The sequence below is a fragment of the Platichthys flesus genome, chromosome 11, assembly GCF_949316205.1.
Source record: "Platichthys flesus chromosome 11, fPlaFle2.1, whole genome shotgun sequence".
In the NCBI taxonomy this organism is placed as follows: Eukaryota; Metazoa; Chordata; class Actinopteri; order Pleuronectiformes; family Pleuronectidae; genus Platichthys; species Platichthys flesus.
Genome location: NC_084955.1, coordinates 1,262,443 through 1,289,670, shown reverse-complemented (window position 1 = coordinate 1,289,670; position 27,228 = coordinate 1,262,443). Strand labels below are relative to the sequence as shown.

Sequence of the window (27,228 nt, the reverse complement as noted above, 5' to 3'; positions counted from 1 at the left end):
CAGCATCGAGTCCATTCCTCCATAAAATTAAAAGATGCACTGAAACAAATATAATTTAATGATTCAAGACTCCAGTATATATCTGACCGTCACTTTTACTTCTACTCTCTTCCTCTGCATCTGCGGTTCAGTGCACAAGGCCTTGTACTTCCACAATCCAGAGTCTCAGAGAGGGTGGGAGTCATATCAGTCCTGCCTGCAGTGCAGTTTGGTCGGGTATGGCCCACAGCTGTTGGCCCTGTCCCTGCACAGCTGCTAGATTTGGCGTTATCAGCTCTTCCTGGATATATTTAAAATGCCTTAGCTGTAATGTATTGTGCTGCTTTTTATTTGATTCATGCTTATTTATGGAAGGCTGCTCTGTAATGTGTGTGCTAACAGACTTGCATGTGTGTGATCGAGCAATAACAATCAGAATCTATTTGGAGCAGGGAAAGCTATTTTGTGTGTGTCCTCATGGTGCACCTACACTTTTGAGGGACACACAGTAGTGGGGGTCTGGCGGTTATTTGGCTTCAGAATCAAAGCGTTTGGTTCTTGAAAATTAGCTCACTGAAAAAGAGCGACACATTTCTACCTTTCTTTCCATGTCTCTGTACTTTAACAAACATTGGGTGAATGCATGAATAACTGAGGGCATCACATAACATTCCTCCACCTTCCCTCATGTTTTCCACTCTTGTTTTTGGCTTTGTTGTTCTTTAAAGCCAAAGCCTCTTTTCATGTGTACACATGATAAATAGTTGAGAACACTTGACACTGAGCCTTCAGTTTTTTCCTAACTGTGGTGAGTTTTTCAAGGGGAATTGATGACACAACTTAACTTTCCTCTGTGGGTGTTTCTTTGGAAGTTGTTGTTATGGATAACACATTTGTACAGTGAAGCACATGTATGTGCATGCTGGGCCTTTGAAATAATTGACCATTGAATGGAAACATGAACACAGGTTTTATGTTATTTTGGTTAAATTCTGTCTCTCCAAATGACAAGTACAAAGTAATAGTGTTGGAGAGTGAAAGAAGTGGGAATGGATAGTGTTCCATTTATGGCAAATAGTTCCTCCTTCCTGCTCTCCTCTCTCAACTTTAACTAGGTTTAGTGTCACATAACGATATAGCTGCCAAGCAAAATCATGCTAATGGCCTCAGAAGGCAGAACTACATGAGAACTCCCAAGTGCAGCTGTTTGAATCAGACCTTGGCAAAAAAATACATTTGGATCTGCTTTCAAATATAAAGACTACTTCTGGTGTGTTAGGTTTATCTTTTAAGGCACTCAGTTGGCACAGTAGACTTCACGTGTCAAAATAATATTCTGTTATGTCTGTTTTTATGCATAGATGTGTATGATTAGAAATAGTAGCTTGCCTTACATTATAATCCTGTACTAGTTTTTCTTGCATTACATTACATTATACCCCAATCAATGTGAAGTACATAATTCCTTCAAGATACTACTGATATATATCTCTGTGACTTAAAGTTCTCGCTCTCTGTATGGAGCTTTTTTCCTATCTTTGGTCAAGAGCCTGCTCAGGTTGAGAGCTAACATGTTGAATTTATGTTGTTTTCCCTATATTTCTGCCACTCTACAGGTTCAGCTCTTGTATGAGCTTTTCCTGAGCTGGAGCTCTACGTGGGCCCGTCTTCATAGACATGGCATCTTGCGTCAGACATCCAGCATCCCAGAACCCCCTTCTGGTGCTGCACCATCCTCCCCAATTCGCAGCAGTGCTGGCACTGCCCTGCCTGACACCAGCACCTGCAGTCCCTCTGCAGATTTTGGCTCCCCCACTGAGGTTTGTTTTCTTCCTAAACCTAAAAGTTTCACATATGAACATCTAAGTTGCAGACTCTTCTCATGAAAAAAACTTGTACCATCATCAAAGCATGAATTTTTATCTCATTGTCAGTCCATTTTTTGGGTATCGCTCCTTTGTTGTCCTATTTGACTATATATCTACGATGACTTCACCAATCTATCAGTCTATTTTTCATCTAATGTGCCGTGAGTCATACAGTAACACATGCTATGTCAGCCTTTGTTGTATACATAATTCTGCCGCTGATTTATGGTTTTTGGTTCTAGTTTTTATTGTTATGAGTAGCTGAGTCAGCGCTAACACGTGAATTTGTGTTTGGTATTTTGTTTGGGAAGGTTTTTCAAGGCTGGAAAAATCTCCTCAGTGCTTATGTTTCTTTTCGTTTTTCTTACCCAGAGCAGATACCCCAGATACGCTGTGAGCTCTTTTTGATTCATGTAAGCTGGGGCTTGATTGAGAATAAACCAACCCCATACTTTGGGAAAGAACAATAAAGTGTATTTACATTTTTCAGCCATATTAATTATAAAAACCAGAGTATGAAGTATAGCTGTATGTAGACATATTCAAAGCCAATGGAACAAATTATAGTCAACGTTTTAAGGGGCAACAACAAAAGATGAGATGTTATCTTTTCCTCTTGTCCTTAGGTAATACTGATTACCCCAGAAATATTTAATATAGCAGGTGTTTTTTCTTCTGTCTAATTATTACCCTACAGTAGCAGCAACAATGACAAACTGGGGGTCCATAGCCTTTGGGTTGTAGCGCCCAGCCTTCTGTAATATGTGTATGTTTGTGTGAAGTAGGAATATAGAATGCATAAAATATGATTTTAATTAGTTTTTATTTTCTCAATTGTGTCAACTAGCCCAGGGTGTCCCTTGCAGAGCCCTGTCTGCAATGTGAGTCCCCTTGCATCATAGTACAACCATCATACTGCCCTCAAAGGCAATACAGTGTGGATATTTTAGTTCAGTGTTTAATGTGTCAGTTTGCATGTGTCAACATTTGTTTCTGAATGATCAACATGAATGTGTTGTCATAAACATAATTTGTAAACCCAGCGAATTTGCAACAGTTCAGTACTGACGAAAAGGTCCTGTGGTGTTGTGCGTCTCTGACAATGCCAGTGACCCCTGCCCACTTGTCATTGTTTAACTAAGTACAAACACTAGTAGAAGTGTTTAGTCCTCTGGGAGGCTGAGTGATTGAGCAAGAATGTTGGAGCTGCTTGATAAATCTCAGCAGTAACGATAACCCCTTCACAACATTTATTTTCTCCTCTGCTATTTTATCAAACCGATATTATATTACACTTTCATATACATATGTTTGCAAGTTAATGCAGCAAACTGTTTATTCTCTCTTTTTTCTTCTTGTCTGTCTCTTGTCCCTTACATGCCACTCTATTCATCGAAGCTTTAATTTCTATTTCATCTCATATTTATCCAATTCTGACAGCATTCTCTCATAAACCTTAGGCTGCCTTTGTCAACAAAATCTGAACTTGAGCCTAGCCTGAACAAATTATTTCCTGACTAAAGTATAAAAAAAAGGCTCCTTTGAAAGTACTAATCATTCATAAATAATAACCGACTGTTATCATGATTGACTAACATGACTTCGATAAAAAGGTCTCTGTAGATATTTTCACCTCTCTCATTTTGTCATTTCCTTTTTTTATATTTTCTTTCTCCACAGCCCTCCTTTACACTCTCCAAACTTTTACCATACTTCTAGTTTCCTGAAAACTATCTTTCCACTCTTCTTTGTTAATCGTCCTTTTCTTCAATCTTTCTTTGACACTTCCCAGCCTGCTGTTGTCTTCCAATGTTTGGGTCTCTCTGATGAGCAAAGACAAACTCCACAGAGATAATAAACCCGGATCGTCAGCCCGTTTACAGCGCAGAGGCCCAGGAATTAAATTGTATACTTTACAACTTGGCTTGTAGAGGTGTGGGAAAATAGCTCCCTCTTACACTGTGTGTGTGGGTCTCTGTGTGTGTTTGGGGCCCCAATTTGGCAGCTTAAGAACGTGCCAGAGTCCACCTACACCACATCATCACATGTGTTCCTCAAGGCCTCACCTTGATGGGGGTGCTAACAATGTAACTTTTGCTCAGCTGTGACAACAGCATCCTGTGCAGCCACAACAGGTTCTTACACGATGCTGTGATGTTTATGTCAGCTAACAGAGAAAACATAGCAATCACATACAACAAATGCAAATTATAATTTCAGCTCAAAGCAGCAATCACACATTCCACCCATGTCAAGTCTGTATACGACAAATCAAATTACTGTGACCAAACGGGTGGTTGGTAGTAGCTAGGTTGACAACTCGAACTCGCCAGGAGCTATTGATTTACCCAATATTTGAATATTTTTGAACATTACGATCCACATCCTGTCCACACAGCTCTAGTACGCTTAGCTATTTTTCGCATGCTTCAAGAGGGAAAGGCTCCTTAATTCAGGGTTTAAACATGTTTTTTTCCTGTGGTAAAATCAGTTCACAGTATATGAGAGAGAGTAAAGTGACAGCAGCAGTTCTGGCTGTAAATTAGGAGCAGTCACATGTTCGATGCTCTAATGTAACCACGCTACAGTACACTGTGGGCTTCCAACTCATCAGCGGCTGGCTCCTGTTTCCATACTTGACATTACATAGCCTAATCCAACCAAGTGGCCAGAACTCTAAACTAAATAGTCCTAACCGCACACATGCACACACACACACATGCAGTGCTATATTTTGACTCCAACTCAGGAACAATTAGTTCTCAAATGGCAGTTGACACTAAAATATCTCTTATTGAGACTGAACACAGTTAGTGCTTGGCTCATATTACTCACTGCCAGTCACAGTTAATACACACACATACACTGACATTGACTGTTTGCTTCCATGGAAACGATGGAAACGTAAGATTACACAGCAAAGCACATAATTGAAATGACTGCTGTCTCTGGAGTTATAAAGTGATTCAGCATTGTTATTCTTATCGTTTGTCTGTACAGAATTTAAGTTAGATCATTTTGAGGAGTTATGAATACTAGTACAGTCTGTGTTGTAAACATGCCTGTTTGGAGTGGGATGTTTGCTTGGTCGGTGGCAGCTTCTTTTCCTGAGCAACAGCAAGTAAAGACAAGCTGCGGGACTCAGAACTCGGGAGCTGCACAACGGATAAGGAACAAAAGGCTGGAGAATTAGTTGTCTTTCTAGAAAAAAAATTTGCTCACAGATTTAAAATATTAAATATTAAAGAAAATATTTTTAATTTTTCTTTTGGAGCCAGTGCATGGAGCATATACACTAGTGTCTGGATTGTCTCTAAAGTTGAATCTATTTTAGAATTGGCATAATCAGTAATTTACTTATACTATTGTCGTTGTTATTGAGCTCCGCTGTCAGCCACCCTCAACTACACAAATTAATGAATATCCCCCCCCCCCCCCCCCCCTAAAAAATAAACACTTTTGGAAAGAGGACATAATTTCCTCATCTGGATCCTCTTTAAAACACTGTAATCAGCCCAGCAGCTGTGCTTTCTAATTGAGATGGTTGATAACCACCTCCCAAACCACAGCCAGGCTCGATAACCATGACACAATCTATCATTACAACACTGCAATGGGAGAAACTGTGGAAAAAGTGAAATCCTGCAAAACTGCCATATTGTCTGAGTCAACCAGGCAGATATATATTTGGAAAACAGATTTACCAGGACGAGAGTGGACGAAATAATAAAAAAGTCCCCCGTGCTTCGCCAAACCCCTAGTCATGAGATGAGAGCTCATAGAAGGCAGCCTCCTCCGCCACATCCTGCTTGCCTCCACTTCACCCCCCACCTCTGGTTTTCACTTCCCATTTTCTCAGGCTGGAAGACGTTTGTGTCTTGGCCCACTTGAGTGAAAGCAGCTCATATGGATGCTGGTGGCTTAGTTTGGGGTGAACATCAGTGACAGCTCCAGACAATGCCCCCCACACACACATATGCTCAGCTCTGAGGGGAGCTCTGCTCACCAGACACTGATGTCATTTACTCTCTAGAGGGCTTGATTGCGGGTGGTTTCTTTGTTATGGCTACATGCTATGCAACAACACTTTTCAAACACACACATTTACTGAACAAATGGTCAAACATGCACACAAGCAGACAGCAAACAAACAGATGGAAGGCAAATATACCAGTTTGTAAATAACATTTGTATTTTTGAAACACGTGTTTTTCAAAATGAATTTTGGTTTTGGTCTTTCCTTGAGTGTTCGACTTACCTCTCATCATGTTAACTGCATTGCAAGGTGTTCATCACTTGAACACAGAATTCAAGCATAGCATATTTATATAACACCTCATTTTTATAGATATGCATATTTTCAGTTTGTAACCAGGTTACCAGCCTTGACTAAACAGATCTTGTTTTGATTCCATAGGGTGACTCAGTACCTGCTGCAGACAACAGTCCATTCCCCGACACAGTGACTTTGGAGCAGAAAACAAGCAGTATCGGTGGTACCAGCGGGAAGGTTAGCCTTTGGATGCAGTGGATGTTACCCAAAGTCACCATTAAATTATTTTCTCCTGACCCAACTGCCAAAAACACAGGTACATTAACCCAGACAAAACAACCATTTTCTCTCACAATTTTGTGCAAGTTATACAATAATTGGAGATATTATAATTCTATTTAGCATCTGCAAACCAGATCACCCAGCTTAAAGTTGATTTGTGTAAAAGGAATGTTGTGTAGGGCCTCACAGAGATGCTTTTACCTTGACACATGCTAAATAGGCATTACTTTGGATTTTGGCTTAATAGCAAAAAGGAAAAAAGGCAATTGTAGATTTAATGGTTCGAGGATATATGGTTATGCTGTTATATGTTGGAAGGTTAGAAGGCTTTGCTAAAAGGCACAAGTCAGTGTTACACTTTCCTTCTTCTAAGATGAGCCATTTAAGATGAAGAGACAAGCGTTTCCAATGCTGGATTTAGAAAACTCATACATCAATATCAACACAACGTTCTGAGAACATGAGTTTCTGAGTATCTAACAACTTGGAGAGTTCTTTCCACATATTATCCACATAAAGCTGACAAGACTTGTGTTTCAATATTAATAAGCCATTAGGAACTTCTGTGTTTCTTAGAATCACCATAGGGCACAGCACAACACCAACCATAGTTTCACACGCATGTAGCCCATTTTCCCAAGCTAGTATATGACTGTGGGACTTTCTCAGTGGAAACAATGAGTGAACCAGCAGTTAAGCTTACAGGCTAGGTTCAATGCAAAGTTAATCAGTTCTCAAAGCCTACTCACTTTGCCTGCTGATGATGGGTATGTCTGCACACAAGGTGATTTTAAGGCACACACATATATTTTTATGAATAAAAAGGTGTGTTTATGAGTCTTGATTCGCTTAAAAAAAACACTTTGCAGAAACTGACCACAGAAGTTGTATCAGGGACCTGGACAGGGTTAGATGCAGTACAGGTCCTTGCTCACAGAAATGAAATTCACTCTCACATATAACACTTCCTCTCTTTAACTCCATGTTCTACTATGCTGCCTGTTTGCCAAGTATAAGTGTGGCCACTCACCATGCTAAAAGAGATTGGAGACCATCTCATCTTTCAAGGTTTGGCAAACCAAGGATCAAAACACAAATAGGCCACTTAATGAAGGGAATGCCTTTACGTTGTGAATCACTTAATGATATTGCAATACAGAAAACATTATTTTCTGTCTTTTGTGTGTCTCTGCCAGAGATCTGCGTCATCAGTGAACTAGAAGACCTGAGTGCCTCCGTAGATGTCCAGGATGTTTATACAAAAATCAAATGTAAAGTTGGCAGCTTCAACATCGACCACTACCGACGCAGGTACAGTACATCTAGGACATGTAAACACATCCACATATATATTTAGGTTATTACTTAACTTGGATTAAGCTCAGGAGCAGGATTGGATTAAATGACAATGTCCCTTCTAACTAACGACAATCCTGCTTTGGCTCATGTTGATGTGTTAACCCATGAGTTCTCATTACAGCATTATTATTCAAGTACTTAGTACTCATGAGTTCGACTACACCCATCTGCAGACCACATCTCAACTCACCTTGAGGGGTGACGTGGCAGTTGAGTGGTTGGTGAGCATATGACGTGGGTGGAAAAGCCCTCAGTTGCATGTCATCCCCTTACTCTCTTCAATTTCCTGTCTTTCTTTACTGTGCTCATCAAATAGCAGCATCAAAAACCCAGAGATGTAATATAAACTACAGAACTCTAAAGTTTTGTGACTGTATCTTGCCAACTGCCATTTTATTTTGGTGATACAGACAAAAACTAAAATAACTCAATCACTGGGTTAATCCCTGCTACAGTAAATGTCTCCTAGACCACTTTTTGTGATAAGACACATTCACGCACGCACGCACGCACACACACACACACACATACACACACACACACACACACACACACACACACACACACACACAAATCCATGCCGTCTTGCCAGTAATAATGTTAAACTAGCTGATGATTTAAATTTAGGGGCAGTCTCTCTATCCATGAGGTGACTGCCCCAACATGCATGTGCTCTCACAGTCCCAGAGTCTACACACGCACACACCCTTGTACACACACATTTACCACCAAGACCACAAACACTTGGTCTGTTTCCACTACTCTTCATATGAGTGATTTTTTGGGATTATCACCTCAGTGTCATCATCATCCCAGACAGCTGTTGTGGTGGTGACCACAGATTAACACACAGATGGACAGACAGATGGACCAACAGACTAAAGTCTAGTCACTAGATGGACGGGTTGAACAGGCTGCGGGCTGGCCCAACTGTGCCTCACGTAGCAGAAGACTTCAGTCAGTCACTCATTTTCTCTCAGCCTGCGGTGTCTGAATAAATTCACAGAAACATTAACACATTGTTAGGGGAAGAAAACCACCAGCGATGTTCCACTACATCCTTATGGTAGTCTCTCCCCATGTCAAGCTCCACTCAAAAAGGGGTAATTTAGCTCTGGGTTCCTGAAATTATTAAAGCACATTGAAACTGTGATTAAAGATTTTTGGATCTTCTCCCATGCCCCACTCACATATTCTTGCCATTGATTGGAGGGGCCTCGTTTTCCATATCTAAATCTCTTTTTTTCCTCCCTGTATTTCGTTGTCTTTGCCTTGATCACATACATCTGTGATGGAGTCAGCAGCTCCAAGTGTGTGCACTGTGTACGTGCCTAAGGTCATGTTCTGTTGGGAAGAGAGGCAAGAGTAGGCAATTCTCCATGTCTTAATCATCTGAGGAGATAATGAAATAGCGATCTAGCAATCCACCATGTTGCATCCAGCAGACTGGAGAGTGTTTCGCTATGTTTTCAGGTCTTTGCCTGCCTAGACATGTGTTTCTACAATTGCCTCCTTCTCTGATTGAGCCAGACAATGACAGGGATAAGGACCTCTTGGGCGCTGCGCCCAAATTGAACTCCATTATTAGCAATCAACGTTCTCTCCACTGATTTGAAAATATAAATTAATTCAGATTTGCCAGATTTTAAAGTCGACTTAGCCTGTTCCTAGGTATTTTAGGTCCAGGACAGAGTGGGACTCAGGTGATTGTTTTGGCTTTGAACCTGACTGTCTAGCAAGGATTTCACAGACCTCCCTGTTTGACTGTAGTCATCTTATTTATCGTCTGTCAGGCCACATGTGTTTTGTACAGTTTGTAGAACCACCCCTAGCTATGATAATGTGTGTTATTATAATTTTTTTTTGTGTGTGAAGGTGTTGTGGGTCATCGCATAGTTTTCGGTTCTCACAGGTGTGTGTCAAATTGCTTCTGAGACAGAGCCAAACTTAATCTCTGTAGTAGACCTATGCCTTCCCAAATAGATAATGGGTCAATTTTCTAATTTCTAGGTTATTTCAGTTTAATGTGCATTTAACAACGTGTTCTCAACATACTTTTAACAAACCAAAGTTCTGGCAGGGAGATACAATGCAACATCCTCGCCAGGTTATAGTCATGGCTGTTTAGGACACAGTGAAAGACCTCTGGGCTCAGGGCCCACTCTAATCTGTATCATCCACGTATACAAGCGAGTCCACAGAGGCTGGAGTCCATATTAATCATTCTGAACAGATAATTGTTTGGTATTTCATCACCCACCCCAGGTGTTTTGTGTGCAATGGGTCCGATTAAATCAAACCTGACAGACAAAATGTTTAGTTTAGCCTTAGCTATCTCACTTTTGGTAAATAAATGGAAAGTTAGATAGAGGTGACAAATATTGGAGGTAAATGAATGCCCTGTTGTATAAAAAATAGGAGGACAGTAAAGGAGTAAATGAGGGTAGTAAATTGACAAAGGAATTGATAAATACAATATATATATATATATGCATGGAGCAGAGGTTGTAAATTAAAATGCGATAAGGTTGCGAGGGAGTGATTGGATATTAAACTCTGTGGGTTTCCTATCATGTTGGAAGTTCTGGTTTTCCAAACTTTCAATAACTTCTTCTCCTTCATATTTTAGGCAGATCTTGCGAAAAGTTGTACCATTACCGATTCTGAAATGCAGGGACGATCCCCACCCTACCCAGAGAGAGGGGCTTCGGTGACAGTTCACCTTTTAGTCGCGCCAAGGAGCATCACACACATTTTGAATTTGATGTCTTCCAGCTGTTTTGCAAATGGCTGGGAGCGAAGGGTTGCATCGATGGGAGCAAAGAGAGAAGAGAGGAATTATGAACTGGTGGGGGGTCCATATGTATTAGTTACTGTTACAGCCAAGTGGTGAGATTACAGAAATATTCACATAGACACAGAAATATCTAACATAAAGTTCAAACACCAGAAAATGATACATGCAAAACATGCATGCTCACAACTAAGCCCACTCCTCACTCACTGAACTTGTAATTCTCTGTTGAGGAGTAATGACGAGGGAAGGGGGGAATCAAAGTGTCCGGAGGTTGGATGGGCTACTTTGGTCGACCGGGGTCGAGCAGGCTGTACCGGTTATAATCCCCCCTCTGACCGACTCTGGCAGGGCCGATCCGAGGACCTCACTAAACCATCCAATGGGTAGTAGCGATGTGTGAACAAAGGGCAGGGACTTAATCAACGCGAGCACATTCCCCATCCATTTATTCCCTTTAGAATTATCCAGGTGCTCATGCAGGAGCTCGGTTCAGTTCAGTCTTTATGATTATCTTATTTTGTGTGCCTAGATCTTGTTTCCCTTCGCTGAGTTATCATAAGGGGCATTGTGTATCATTCATGATACAGATGAAAGGTCCATGTTTAGTGTTATTTACAGATTTTTTCAGTGGTTATACTGGGGTCTATTAGTGTTCTTAGGTAGACACAACAGGCACTTGTTTATTCTGCTGTGAAGATCAGATGCACTAGCCCAATACTAGTTGAACCTCAGCATCTGGGGTTCCAAAATTCTAAAATTCTACATTATATGCATATTGTTTTTAGTCAGTTGAAATAAATCCTGAAGAGAATGATTTTGGGTTGTTTTGTGTCTTTATAGGCTTACTTTAAAAAGCACTTAACTTTTACTTTTGATACTTAATTACATTTCAAGACCAGCTACTTTTGATACTTAAGTACATTTAATATGAGCTACTTTAAGACATTTTCTGACGGGTGACTTTTACTTTTAAGGTGAGATATCTGTACTTTGACTCAAGTATGGCTTTCAAGTACTTTATACACCTCTGCTTGTGTGTGTGCGTGTGTGTGTGTGTGTGTGTGTGTGTGTGTGTGTGTGTGTTTTATAAAAAGTATGTTTTATGTTTTTGTGGTACTGCTGAGTGAGTTATTGTGTCTGTTTTCATTAACTTCATTTCATTTTTTCTTTACAGGTGCTCTCTGCTTAGATGAACACTTATAGAAATCTAATGTTACAAATCATAACTTTACATTATTGAACTAAAACACATGTTATCACCATCTCAAAGAATTGTCTCAATTAGAAAGGAAACTGTTATTTTATGCTGAATTTGATGCATGCCACTAGGCTGTGAAACTTCGATAAGAATGTCAGTATCAGTCTGTGGTTAACTTATCTAAATGTAACTTTTTAAGTACTGTTGCCATTAAATAGATATTATCAGGAACTGTAACTGCAGCATTAATAGTCCCAGATGCCCGATTAAAGTTTGGCCGTGTGTGTCTCTCTAGGCCAGGGCATGAAAGGCACTCAGGCCACTGTGAAGGACTCATTCTACAGTGCAAGGAGACAGCCGCGGTGAGGCTTCTGCCTGTGTCCCAGCAGCAATAGCAGCCTTAGGCTTCTTTATACAGTGCCTCTGCCATTCTGCTGTTCCTAATCAAGATCACTCATCTCTTCTGATACTGGACAGACAGGAAAACAGATGAGGTCATGATAAGGAAACACAGGTTTTGGCTATAAGTCTGTGTACTTAAACCTTAATACCATACCTTATAATTTTGAGGAAAATGGGAAAAATATAAATACAAAGGGTCATACCCCTGTCTCTCCAGTGGCTCTGATTGGCTAAATAATCAAGCAAAGAAAATTGGGTGACATCCACTCGTGTGCGTTTGTGTCTTATCTGTTGGATCCAAAACTTAAACCAATACTGGGAAAGGGGTCTTTAGTCTTTTGGACCTCACTGGGGTTGTGGCAGGAGACCTTGACATAGGCCTCCATTCTCTTTTTGAAGAAATCTTATTGTGGAGATGGTCTTATACTGGTACCTAACAAATGAAATTTGTGTTGGACATTGTTCAACTAGTTACGCTCTTGAATTACACAATCAACACAATTAAACAACTTTTTTTAAATCTTGTCTAAAATGGATTTTTTTCTTTATTAAAAAACACTTGTCACCCTAGAATCAAACACATTTTCTAGTGTTATTTGTGCTGGATAGTATGAGACCAATCCTCACTTTTTAATTTATTCTGTCATTAATTTTTCCAAAAACTCTTCCATGTGTCATGCTTTTCTTCCTTTTCTCCCCTTTCCCGTGTCTTTTTGTCATCTCTGCTCCTCTCTACTTCTGTTTTCTCTTCCTCCTCTTTCCCTCTCCTTGCCTCCAGTATGGAGGATGGTGTTCGGAGCTCAGGCAGCTGTGGAGGAGTGGTCCTCTCTTGCACTGACAAGCTGAACAGACGCACTGTGTTGGTCAGACCCGTCAGCAAGCAAGAATCTTTCAGCCACTTCTCTGGCTTTTTCCCTCCTGTAAGATTCCACTAGTTATTTTTAGTTGATCCTGCATATCCTCCATCAACAGTGGCCTAAAATAAAAGGGATGTTTGATCCTCAGAGATATTTGAGACACAATTGCTCTAAATTGAATTCAAACATTTTTTAAATGTTTAACTTTTTACAAGTATGTTTCCCAATGAACTCATTATTTTATACTTTGAGCAATTTTTCAGTTAATAGTTTCATTTTTCGACAGGTAGTAAGCCCACTGTTAATGGATGTTTTGCAGGTTTTACCCCCAAACAAATCTACCTTCTTTTTGATCACACAGTGATGTGTGAATGGATGTCTTTTAATGGGTATTTAAATGATACTTAACTAACTTAACTCTGAACAATTCAGCCTAAGAAAACAGCTGCATCTCCATTAATACCCTGTATTAAAGGGATTGATGCCTTGATCCAATCTAAATTACTGCAAAGAAAATGAATATATTGTCTGAAGCCCTCCTGTATAGCAAGTTACTTCAACTTTACTTTTTAAAGTAATACACAGAGGGTGTGTCTTTTTTATTTTGGCTGAGTTCTAAGGTTAAATTCTACTAAAATGCAAGTGGTACAGCTAAACCTGGCCTTCGAAATTCCAAATTTTAAATAGGGCATTGCTAAGAATAAATTTCTAGATCTACCAAAAGGATCTGTATCATGATTTGAATAGTAATGTTAAATATAGAGATTTTTTTTAGCCAAGCTTAACTATCATCACAGAAATCAGACAAAATTAACACTGAACAGTTGAGGTTTTTGCTGTATGTGTTGAAAATTCATGTGTGTGATTTGTCCTGTCTCACCACTGGTCAGACGGCATCCAAAGTCCTGGAGGGCTCTCACCAGCAACATGGCTTCCTGTCAATCACCTACACTCAGGCTGTCACCAAAAATGTCCGTCACAAACTCACCACTCGGTCTGAGCGGCCGACACGCAGTAGTGGGACTACTGCCAGCCAGCGATTGACCAGCGATCCACTGGCCGACAGCTCACCTCAGTTCCTCAGAGAAATACTGCTGACAGCCCAGCCTTTTGATGTTGTGCTCTCCTGTCCATTACTGGCTACTGTTGCAGGGGTTCTCCAGGTAGAAAAGACTGTTGGTTCTAAAAACGACGTAACTGCTGGAAGGAAATGTTTTTATTTTTTATTTTCTTGCCTTAGTGAAATTGTTTAATGTATTTTATTAGTTTTTTCCATGATCAGGATTCATTTCCTTATTTGAACCAGCCAAAAAAACAACAAAGCTTATGGTTAAGATCCTTTGAAATGACATATACTTTTGATTTCATGTCTTTGTAGGCAAGGGTGCCAAGACGCTACAGAGAGTGTGGGAAGTCTGCTGGCCAGCCAATGAGAAGCCACATGCTGACTTCTCGTTGTTTACCTCTCATGTACATCAACACCAGTGTGATAAGGGTCTTCTGTCCTGGAGTACAAGACAAAGATCCAGAATCAGGTCAGACAATTACTTGTCTCGTTTGGAATTACACTTGTTTACCTATTGTAACATTTAACAACAATAGGACAACATTATGTCACAGGCTGTGTTTTCAAGACTGTGGGATATTTATAAGAAGTCCCTGTCATGGTTGAGAAGACATAGCAGACCAACCATATTGTTTTGGTATTTTCCGAGACATTTGCAAAAATAAATATCTGAGGCTGTGAAGAAACAACCACAGTTATATACACTCCTACAGAATCTAAAATAATTGTAGCAAATGTATTTATTCATTTAGAATTGTGAAGACTAATGGTGGTAAGGCTGCACTTTTAAGTCCATGTAAGATACAGTGAACACATTAGCCAATATAATAATTTTTTAGTAATTCATGAAAGACGTTATTAAAAATGCTGTATGTGTGTGTGTCTATGTTTCTCTCTCTGTAGATCTCCAAGTGAAACAAGAGGACACCCTGGTGTTAAAGATGGGTTCCCTCAGCATGGCTCCTCAGGCCGATAACCCACTGACCCGCACTGTGCTGCGAAAAGACATCTACCAGTAAGACATGTTTTCCTTTCACTGAAACTTGTGAGACATTTGTCTTTGTGGTTGACTGGTAAATATATATTTAAATGAGGAAAAATGTGGATTTAAGGCTCTGTTAAAGGGATACATTTAGTATTTAGTTTTAAAATGATGTATATTTCATCACACTTAACTATTAAGCCATGTAATTAATTTCTAAATTGATGCAAAACATTAAAGTTCCACAGATGCAAATAATATCCCTTGCATAGCATATTAATAATTATATTATTTAAACCTTTTTTTACAACTTTTCTACTACTACTACTACTACCTTCTCCTGTGTTTACTTATGATAGCTTATACTATATGTTTGTCCTATGTCTCTAATACAAGGTGATGTTTTACATCATTAGTGTCATATTTGAAACCTCATCACACTGAAATCTATCTTAAATCACATCACACCTGCATAGCTTTTTCACATTGTGCTTCGAAATTGCGCACAACGCTGACTGGTTGTATAAGAACAACAACAAACTTGTGACCACAGTTCATTAAGAGTGCCACTAAAGTTTGTCTAGCCTCAATCACACTCCAGAAAACTTTTGGTGTCTATGTGCCTGTACATGGGTGCACGTTCATTCCTTCATGATATTTGCTGTCTCATGGGAGATTTTCGGGGTACAACAATTGACAGCGCTGCATTGTGGCTAAGGTGCCCCTGTAATGACAGAGTGCATTGAGTGACACCTTGGGGCACTGCTGGGCCCTACAGCTGAAACACAAAACTGTTGACACAAGCCTCCCATGCCATGTGGATCAAAGCTGCTCGGCAGGGAAAATCTAGACTTCTGAGAGAAATAGTTCAGTGCAAAACACATTTCCCTACTATAGGCAACTAAAAGAATCTGGATTGTGTCATAACTGCCTCTAAACCGCAGCCCAACAGTGTGTGTTAGAGAGAGAGGGAGCAGTTGTGTGAATGGGCAGATATGGAGCTGGCAAACACATGTAATGAGGGAGATAAAAGTGGTGCCTAATGCTTTGTGCAGCTGCAAGTGAGCTGACACAAGATGTAAAATGCAGAAAAAGAAGAAAGGAAGGTGGACAACAAAAGGAGACAAGAGGCCACTTTAGACGTTATTTCTGCCTTCAGTTAGTGGAAGTGTCATATGTAGAGAGAGTGTATAGAGCAGGGAGGCAGATGGGATCTAGGCCTACGGGCAATGTGTAACCAACAAGGCAAGACTGAGAGAACTACCACACTCTTTCCAACCATGTCCAGATTTCTCCCAGAGTACCCAAGATGTCTTCCTCTCAGTCTTTCATTTACTCATTTGATGTACTGGAGAAAGGAAGGTATTGATCGGTAACCATAGCTACAGTTTTGCAGGGACTTTTGGTTGGTAATTTGTAATCCCCTCTAGTTTCACAAAGTGTACTGCACTGAAATGTTTGTTGTTTGTTTTGGTAGAAGTTAGCACAGCTAACTTCTACATCACCATGGAAACTTTGCCTACATTTATCTTGTTGACATGTTTGCCATGTTATTATCATCTCAGATGATAAATGGTGATCTTGTAGGCATCAAAATTAAGCTTGAGTTTCTCTCAGAATTTTACAAAAAAAAAAAACTGTTAGACCAGTCATGCAATTTTACCCCATACTGGCCAGTAATATTGTTGGCTCTGTGATTCTGGTGTCCAAGTAGATTGCTTCACAAGATGCTCAGCCCTGACCTGAACACACATACCACTGTGTAGCCTTCTAGACATACACAGGCATGCAGTTAACACAGTCAAGCACATGTGCATTTGCAAACAAAAAACTTGCCCACACTCAGTCCAAATACTCTACATGCAAAATGTACACAAAATACATAATGTATTATCTCTCACAAACACTAACAGCAGACATGGTCATGTGTACAAATAAACCCACATTCATTCACCCCCTTAAACTCTGCACACAGAAGCCAAAAACCACCACTTCCCTCTCTGCAGTGAAACCCAGGAATTATGTCCGACCGCTCTCTGTGTTCATTCTTCCGTTCCTAACCATGCATTATCTCACCACCTTCCCTGTTCACATCTGCCCTCCAATTTCGGATGAGTCACATGATTCAAAAGCCCTCCCTGTAACCAAATGAAGCAATAGAAATGAATAGTGTCTTTCACGCCTTCTAGACATTTGTTGCAATTCTGCTTAAAGCTCACCACTAATAACCACACATTCTCAAAAGCGAATGACTGACCTAAGCAGGTCTGCCATCTCTGTATTCTATACATGAAATGATTACCTCACATTGTCCAGGGTTAACTGTAATAACACCCTGGGTAGAGTGAAGGATAAAATAGCAAGCATGTGTTAATATCCTGAGCATATCTTGAAAGTCTTCTACAAACCCTTCAAACCTTCCCAACTTCCCTTTCAGCCTTAACATGTTTCGGGTACACTGTGTATTTATAATGCAGTGTAGATGTATGTCTTCAAAGAATTCAAAATAAACCAGTTTGACTGTAAAGCTGTAGAAATAAGTTGATATTCCCCTCCAGATTCAATTGGTAACAATTAACACAGCTTCATTTGATCATATGATGTTAAATTTCGTTTCCCTGAAGGAGAAGGTCCCCAGGGGCCTCTTAACCAAGCAGGAATTATGACACAGTGCTTCACGCTTCCCCTCTTTCTCCCTCTTCATCTTCAGCTACAAGGCCACTGTCAATTTACACAGCTGAAATCATTTTCCTGTCTTGAAAAAGTCGGCTTTTTCCAAGTACATGAGAGTCGGCCCAGGGAATGTCCAATATGCATTCAGCCCTGACTTTCTTGTGGTTTTGGGCCCGCTGCAAAATCTCACAGATCTTTTACTCCCCACTCCTATTTTCTTTCATTGTCTCTCTGTCCCTCCTGGTTTTTCCAGTGAGAATTTTTTTCACTCATGGAACACTTAATTGAAAGCTTCTCGTGGGCTGGGGCGAAAGAGGACCACTCTTACAAATACCACAAGAAGATTGAGTTTCCCTATAGGGGCCAACATTCATGTTATTTCTCTGAGGGGTTAAAAAAGTTTATGTATTTGCCGATATCATGGCCTAAAATTGATTTAAACTGCAATAACTTCAATCAATAAATGCTAAATAGGCATAACTTATGACAGTATAATACGGTTTATAATCAACAGTAAGAAATGTGTCTCTATAAAAAATTATATTATTGCTGTAGTTGTTATTTAAGCTGGAAATATATAACAGGTTAATATACAAATACTAAGTTAATATGTAGTTCATATAGATGTTAGGTACATTACTATTATAATTACTATGACGCTTTAATGCCCTAATGCAATACTATAATGAGACTGATGAAGGACTCAAAAAAGGATTACTCCTTTGTCATAAAATGAAGGAAAGTAGTTTAGACTTTGAAAATAGGGCAGGTGATAGGAATTCAAATCCTGCTCACTCGCAAACTCGGGCAACAATTGCATAAAATGAGTTTGATTGACAGATTGCATGTTTAAAAAATGTACAGAATAAACACTCACTGATGGAAGGGGGATTTCAAACAATCTTAAAAATGCATTCACTCCTACGCATGGCCTTTTAATGTTAATGTTCGAACATGTACGAAATTTTGATTTGGCTGTCCTGATTAATTTGTGAGCAAAAGAGTTTTATCTAACAAATGATTGGAGTATTATCCATAAAACTATCCTCATTTAAATAAAGGCATTTTTGTTAACTGAGTGCACGATTCTCCGTGTATGTGTGTGCTTGTGTTTGTATCTTAAAATAATTTGCTTATTTCCCAACATACCCACACCTAGATGACACAGCTCTAAATTCCATCACTTCCTCAAGTTACCTCATGTTCTGTCAAAGGAGAGCCTTGCGGAGCATCCCACTGCTGCAAAATATGGTTGTAGTTTTTTAGTTTTGATGCATATGCCTGCTTAACAGCCCTGGTAACAGCGGATGAGGCTGCTGTGTCAGTGGTGATGCAGCGCCAAGTCAACATGATGTGGTTGTATCAATGGTCTCTATTTCACTCCCTCCTCCTTGGTGTTTTTCTAAAACACTTCAAATACTCCAAAGTATGACTGTTCTTGGTGTAGCCTTTTTGTACATCCCTCTTTTCTCTCCCTACATTGTTTCCTCATCCTATGTTTTTTTTTTCGAATCTTCATAACCCACTGATATATTTCTTTCTTCTATTCCTTATTTCTAGCTTTATTTCCTCCCCCTTCCTTCCCCCTATCTTTCTTTTTTAATGTTTCATGTGATGTTTCATCCTACTCCTATTTGTGTCTAATTCCTTTGTACCCTTCTCCCTGAAGGTCTGAACAGCTCGTCTCCATGCTTCAATCTCTTTCTTTCCTTTTTTTCATGTATTTGTTATTTCCTTCCACTCTGGCTTTTCCTCTCTGTTTCCCTAAATAATCATTGTACTAAAATGATGCAGGTTTCAGAAGTGGCTTTCATGACATATTACCACTAATTATGACTTGCACACACAACTTATTCCCAATATATCACCATAAACATTTAACCATATGGAAATTATGTAAAACAATTGTTGGGTTCACTTCTTGGAACAGTCGGCTGTAATGGGCAATTTAGTTAAAGAGTTACAAGACATTAGATCTGTTCCATAATAAATACAAATCTAACTGGTTTTTAGTCAGGTTTATTTATTCAGTAGTAGAAGCAGAGGTAGCACTTCCATTTTTATTAAATTGAGGCATTAGAAGTGAATGAGGGGTGAATGCAGGGTGTAGAACAAAGCTACTTAAAGACCTTCAGCACATCATGTCTGTTCAAAGGTGCAAACCTGTCACAGCATCAACAGACACCTCAGTAAATTCACCAGCGGTCACTGGGGTTCACATACAGCTGCTGCTGTTGTGCTAGTGGTAGGATTAGGAGACCCTATGAGTTTTATTCATTAATATCTCTTGTCCTCACATTGGGGGGAAAACTATGAATGATCCTCTCAGGCGTCTGTGTGACAGCTGCAGCTCTCTTTCTTTATTTTCTTTAAATATGTAATGCCATTCTTTTGTATATACTCTTCAGCTGGTCTCCTTCTGTCATGTCTTTCTCCTATTCTTTCTTTTCCTCATAAAACCCAAAGTTCCCAGCAAATGATTCATTAGATGCTTCAGTGCACACTTGCCTCATCACTCACTTTAGTCGGCTGCCAAGTACCCCATTTCCCCGTTTGTTTACACCAGTGAAAAGTGTGCCGGCTTAGCTTCGCTGCTGCAGTGGAGGAGAAGAGCTGCTTGGGCCACACACAGTGACACCCAGGACCTACACTTATACTCTGATTTAGGAGTTGGTTTAAAAACTCCCCTAGCTGCCGAGCAGGTTTAATGATAAACTCTTCTCTGAGGCAGTGATGGCAATTGTGGTTATATCTGTATCAAGAGCATAAAAGACGACTTTAATGTGATTCTTTTAAACTGCCTTTGCAGAGCAGCATAAAGGAAGAGCCACATTCCTAAGTGAACATTTTGGATGGACCAGAAATAAGTTTTGTAATAGTATAGCTTAAAGAAGTTATGTTGGAAATAACTATCTGCTGGCATAGTGTATTAGTACACAGTGCTTCAAGTATTCATATGCACTGTGCACTTGAAGCACTGTGTACACTACGCAGTGTAACATTATGCAGTTAAGATGTTGTCTGCAGGGATTACCCAGCCAAACATGGTCCATTTGAAATAACGCTCTCTTTATCTATTTCTGTCTTTACTTTCAGGCTTTAAAAATATAATCAGAAGATCTTAATTCCATATAGTCTACCCTCTCGCTATTCTAAATTTTGTCTTTTTGTGAAAATATGGCAGTGTGTCATTAACACAGAACTGTGGGCAAAACCAAACCGACTGAGTAAATCTCTTTAATTGCATTGGTCCTTTTTTGGTGAACTTGCTCTTCTGATCTTTTAGTTGATTTATGTATATTGATGCTATTACTGCACCTCTCATGACTCTGATATAAATACCAGTTTTTTCAAGAAGTCCCTTTTGATACAACATGTTTGTCCTAAAGAGTCTTGTTTTATTGTGTTAAAGACAAATGTTCAATCATCATAATGCAGTTGTCAATCTAAGCTATTAGGACAGAAAACTGGAAATGGCACTGAGCCATGAAAATGTGTTGAACCAGAGCCAAACAACAGAAGAGCCTTATAACAGACCCACCCAGCAGTCAAACAGAGGTAAAGTGGCTAATAGTGTGAAGTAAAGCCTGTGCTTCATTCGTACTGTGCTCAGTTTGTGCCTCGTAAACAGCGAGACTTGTGGTTGAGATGATTAGCAATAGACCTTTCTTCGTCACTTGTAAATCATTTAGCTCCGCTTGTTTCTATGCCTTTCTTTTAATCCTTTCTTCTACTCTCATACTTTAGATGTACGCCCATGTTATTCCTTTTCTCTCGGGAGAAAGAAGATAAAATAAGCAATGATTGAGGGTCAGCCAGAATAAACATTGCTTTTTGTCAGTCCAGCAAATGAAACACCTGTTGCTGGTAAACGCAGAGGATATATTTCACATTGCCTTGACAATCAGGATTAATGCAACATGAAATTGTTTTAAAATGGGGATAGCTGTAACACAGAGTAAATCATACGCCTCTTTTTATTAAAGTTTGCTCTGGAATTTATGTTTTAATTCAGACAGGAAAGGCTGCACAGAGCTGACTGATGAGACTGGAAATTCAATTCATAAGGGCTTATGTTGAAACAATTCTAAGACAATGTGTTTAGGAAGTTTAGACTCTGCACTGAATACTGTCGTTTAAGGTTGATTATTTCCCCCATCGTTAAGTGATATTTCTCTTTCTTTTCTATGGGAACCATTGTGATTGATATACTTTTATGTCTCCCAGTTGACACAGTAAACATATCATGCAGGCTGTTTATCCCATTTTCCCTGAAAGATTAAAGAGAGATGGGAAGACTTAGTTTACAGGTTAGTGGAGCTAGTGTTACTAGAGCAGTGATTCTCAAATGGGGGTACGCGTACCCCTGGGGGTACTTGAAGGTATTCCAGGGGGTACTTGAGATTTTTTTTTTATATATTTAAAATTAGCATCCATTCAAAAATCCTTGAAAAATAGTTATTTAACAAATATTCAATAAAATATAAGTGTAAGTTCATGAACAAAATTGTATATTCAGTAGGCTTTTCAATTTAATTATCCTAAAAAATCGGAGTCTCCCCCATACCGATGGTTTGACCCAACCTGGCACACGCCACCTGTCATCACCTGTCATCACCTGCCTTGAAAACATCAACAGTCGAGTTGAAGTGCAGCAGCAATGCTGCTGAAACACAGAGGGACAAGTACCAAAGAAGGCGAAACCAGAGCAGAGAGCCTTCCCTAAACAACACCGTGAGAGCTTGTGCCTCTTCGGAGGGGCGCTAAAACGTAAAAGTGAAGTTAATGATTCATAACAAGAAGTCCGCGTCTCTACCGGTACCCTTTCAAAATAAAAGCATGTAATACAAAAGCGGAAATGAAATTGTATGACTTTAAAGTGAGCAAATATTTCACAATAAAATAACAGAAAGACGCTTCAACAATATAAACAAAATAACATAGATTGGGTTATTTACACTTTTTGTTTTTTCTGTGGGGAGAGATTAGCCAACAGTGGCATTAAGCCACCACATCTTCAGCGGTATCTCAAGACAAAGCATGAAAGTCATGTTGGTAAACCAACATGAGTTTTTTAAGAGGAAACTTTCTGAATTCAGGTCATCTCAAGACACAATGCAAAAAGCCTCCCCGAAGCAAACGGAAACAAGCTACCTGTCAGCATTCTTTTCGATCCTTAAAGAAGATATTTTAAGATGATAAATATTAAAAAAAATATGTTTTGAGCTAATCTTTTATATAAAACTATATTTAAGTTCTTGAGTTCAGTTTGAGAACATATCTTTATTATGTTTCCAAAAGAGGTCACTTTAAGTTGATAATTATATTGAGGTGCACAAATCTTTATTTATATTGAGATAATAATAAAAGTCTTTAGTTATTTTTATATCTTTTTATTTCGAAATAGTTCAAGAGAGACCACTACAAATGAGCAATGTTATGGACATTGATGGAGTTTTAAATTTGAATGTGTCTAGTTACAAGGCTTAATAAATCACATTACATCTTTCTTTCAACCAAAAAGGCTTTGTGCTGGTTAGGGGGTACTCTTCAGAATTTTTTCTTCGAAGGGGGTACGTCACTGAAAAAAGGTTGAGAACCACTGTACTAGAGCATAACAGAGGAAACCAGATTAAAGTTAGTGGATGACCAGTTGATCTTTGAACCTGGCTGCTGTGTTCAGTCAAGCCTACCAGTGTCTTCATCTGTTTTCTTAAGAGTGTACTCCACATTATCTAGGCTGACATCCGTCTTTTGTCCAACTAATATGAATTTATTATTACATGTAAAACGAATGTAAATACTGTGCTGTAGATTTAATTTCAAATAGATTTTTGGCTCTGGATGGTCAGTGGTTTGGTCATAAGTTTGATCGCAGTCTTCCACACCTGCATGTCCTTGGGCAAGATAATGAACCCCGAATTACCCCTCATTGAAAAAGTGCTGCCCATAGATGCACTGTATGAATGATGTGAATGGGTGAATTTAAAACTGTACTTTAAAGCGCTTTGAGTCGTCATCAAGACTAGAAAAGTGCTTTATAAATACGGACTTTTAACATTAATGTATGCCCATTAATACACTCAATAATCAACAATGACAAAGTAAAAACAGGATCTACAGGTAATTTTTGCAAATGTTTTGAAAATCTATATTTACTTTTAATACTTGCCCCTTCTGCAACGATTACGGCTTGGAGTTTTCTTGGGTGACTCTCAACAAGCTATGTACACCTAGTTTAACCCGTTCTTCCTGAGCGATCTATTTAAGCTCTGACAGATTGAATGGGTTTGGACTTCGACTGGGCCTCTCAAGGACAGCAGATACTTGTCCTAAAGCCCCATACATATTGGCTATATGCTTTGGGTTATTATCATATTGAAAGTTAAAACATCAACCTAGTCTCCGGTCAACTAAAATCCACAGCAGGATTTCTTCAAGAAACTCTCTGTGTTAGGCTGCATTGCATTTCTGACAAGCACCCTCATGATGCTGCCTCCAATATTCTTCACTATAGGGATCATATTAGCCAGACAATAAGCAGTACCTGATTTACCAGACATAGTGTTTGTAGTCTGCCATAGTGGTTAATTTTTTCTCTTGTCAGACCGGATGATCTTTTTCCTCATTCTTTCAAAGTCTTTTAAATGCCATTTGGTAAACATAACCAAATGTCAAGTGCCTTTTACTCAAAGTGGCTACCGACCACTCTATCATAAAGGTCTGATTGATAATGTGCTTCTGAGATTGTTTTCAGTGGAGTGTCGAATTATTGGTCACTTCCCTGACCAAGTCCCTTCTTGTCTGGGCATTACGTCTGGCTGGACGCCCAAGTTTTTCCTACAGACCAAGTGTTTCTTGGACTTCGTGGCTCAGTTTCTGTCTAGAGTGAATTATGAAATGGAATCTGACCACTGGTTAATGAGTGTAAATTGATGGGCAGGAATACATTTTTAAGTACATTAAATACAGTGTGCAAAAAGCAGAGGTCTCAGTACTTCGTGATTGCTTTTTATTTAGCTCTGTATTATATCATCTCTCTCTCTCTCTCTCTCTCTCTCTCTTCACCAGACCTCTACACTTTGTGTTTAGCCACTGGTCTCTTGTTCTGTATATGAGAAGGGAGCTGTATACAGCTTATTGTGTGCTTTGTTGTGGTGTCTGCTGACTTCTGTGTACAGCCTGCGGTTCATTCCATAAATATCTGTGGCCTCTGTGATGTTATTCTCAGGCCCTCTGCTCTCTGAGAAGATTGCACCACAACACTTGTATTCCTCTGCCTGCAGTTAGAGGTTTAAGGGGATTTGGAGAGAGAAAGCCTCAGCATGGGCCTGCTCTACATTTTTATGGACGTTTGTATGCATAGAGGGGAATCAAACGAGTAAACCACAACTTATTATTTTCCTCTCTTTCTTGGCGCAAAGTGCAGTGGATGTCTGGGATGCAATGTTGGCCTGTTGTTCTTTGGGTTCACTGGTCCAGCACTTTGGTACAGCCTGAAATTACTTCATCATTTTTGGAGAGATATCTAATACATTTGATGTGGACATGTATAATTTTGTAACTTTCAATTTGACATCCCCCATAGGCTAATATGATACATTTGTATGTAATGGGTGGATAACAATAATTACATTTGATCCTTAATGATCCTTAAAGGTTAGGCCATACATATTATTGTCTGGTTTTCTCCTGCACCACCTGCAGGTATACATTAACTTTTAATTCTTACCAGAAAATAAACCTTTTTTAATTTTGGTAACAATATGTCCCTCATGGTACTCGCATTCAAGCTGTGTGAGCAAGCTCTAAATCTGTGTATTACAGTTACTCCCTTCACGTGTGAACCCTTCCCATTGCAAAGCCAACACCCCCACTCTATGAATTCCCAACAACTGCCTTGTCTTTTTTTTTTTTTTGACATCTGGCAGTTTTTCATCCCTTATTTGGTGGCACTCAGGGTGACAGAACGTACTTGAGAGCTTCCTGGAAACTGCTCTTGTGTTTTGGCACACTGCTCTCAGTCAAGTCAGAGTGCATGCTGACAAAGGCAAGAGGGATCACCCCTCAGCTGTCCTGTACTCATAAAAGGGCCTGATCCAGGGGTTGACCACCTGGCTTCAGGACTTCAGCCTCAATGAGTGGGCCTATATGGGTGCGAGAGTAAATGTTTCATCCTGAAGCAGGATACAAGGCTTCCAAGAATACACCCATACCACCAACCTAGGAAGCTCTGTGCTCAACTGTAGCATGTAAAACACACACATACCCTGTCAAAGTGTGGTGTCCGTTAGTGTGTGTGTACATGTGTATGTGCCTATGTTTTGTGTATGTGCCTTCTCCGACCCCAGCCTTGTGCGTTATGATGTTTTAGTTCCTTTTCTCCCTGCTCTTGACATGTTGATGTTCTAGCATCCTGTTTAGTTTGTTTGAAGCGGTCATTGTACTGACAGGGACACTCACTGGCCACTCAGACTGCAGTATGGAAGGCCAGGTGGACTGCAAGATGGAATTTAGGAATACTGGAAATAGTTACTAGTCAGTGTGTCTCCACTTTGACTAGTTTCTTTCCACAGGATTTATTTAGAATTGCTGTACTTGACCCATGTGTTGATATGTACAGCTAGTCTGAATCACTACATTCAGAGAAAGAATTGTTTGTGTGGCCTTGCATTGTACTATTTCTTCAGCAAAAATAAACCCATATACATAGGTTATGTATACATAAAACATTTTTTAAGAATGTCATATACATATTTTTGTAATTGTGGTCGGGGTCTGTAGTCTGCTGCCAAGTTACAGTTATCAGTAGGTCATACAGTAGAACATGTAACAAGAGCATAGGCAATCGGAAGATCAGGCTGAAGTATGAAAGAACAAAAGTCTACTTTAAGAAAGAGAGCCATGAGAAAACAATGCTGTCATTGCCTAATGCTTGTGAAATATGAGGCACATTACAACTGCAGGAGGTCCAAACAGACTTGAAGGTAGATCTTCTTTGTGTTTGCAGTCTTGAAATTGACACCCTTGAGTTAAGTTACGTGAGTTGCTCAGAGAACCTGCTTTAGATACTATTCCTGTGTTGAACCTTTTTTGTTCTTGAGATCTTTTTGTTACCTGTTTTTGGACATCCTTAGTTTACTCTGTTAAATGGCCCAGACTTTGTTTTTAGTTGTCTGGAGGTATTTTGAGTTGCTGTACAAACCGTGTGGAATCCTCTGCCTTACCCAAGTAAAGAAACCTTTTTTGAATCCCTACAAATAAATCGTCTGTGTCTGTCTCTGCATCTGAGTCATCACCCCTCGTAGCTCAGTGGTAGGCAATCCATATACTACATGGGAGACCCATGTTCGAATCCCAACTGACCCTAACATTTTATAATATATAATAAAGCTCTGTTATTCAGCTCGATATAGGTAATGCAGCAACAAAACAATTGATATGGTTTTACTTTGAAGGCAATTTGTCAAATAAGAGTGATTCTATAAATGT

General features: G+C 39.5%; 1 protein-coding gene across 1 annotated transcript in view; it reads left to right on the top strand.

Moving 5' to 3' along the window:
* Positions 1 to 27,228, top strand: part of LOC133965264 (intermembrane lipid transfer protein VPS13B-like) — a 304,206-nt gene that overhangs the window by 156,284 nt on the left and 120,694 nt on the right. Inside the window, 7 exon segments of the mRNA XM_062399726.1 lie at positions 1,596 to 1,799; positions 6,265 to 6,436; positions 7,599 to 7,713; positions 12,937 to 13,078; positions 13,906 to 14,178; positions 14,394 to 14,550; positions 14,985 to 15,096. Of these exon segments, the coding sequence (XP_062255710.1) occupies positions 1,596 to 1,799; positions 6,265 to 6,436; positions 7,599 to 7,713; positions 12,937 to 13,078; positions 13,906 to 14,178; positions 14,394 to 14,550; positions 14,985 to 15,096 (1,175 nt within the window).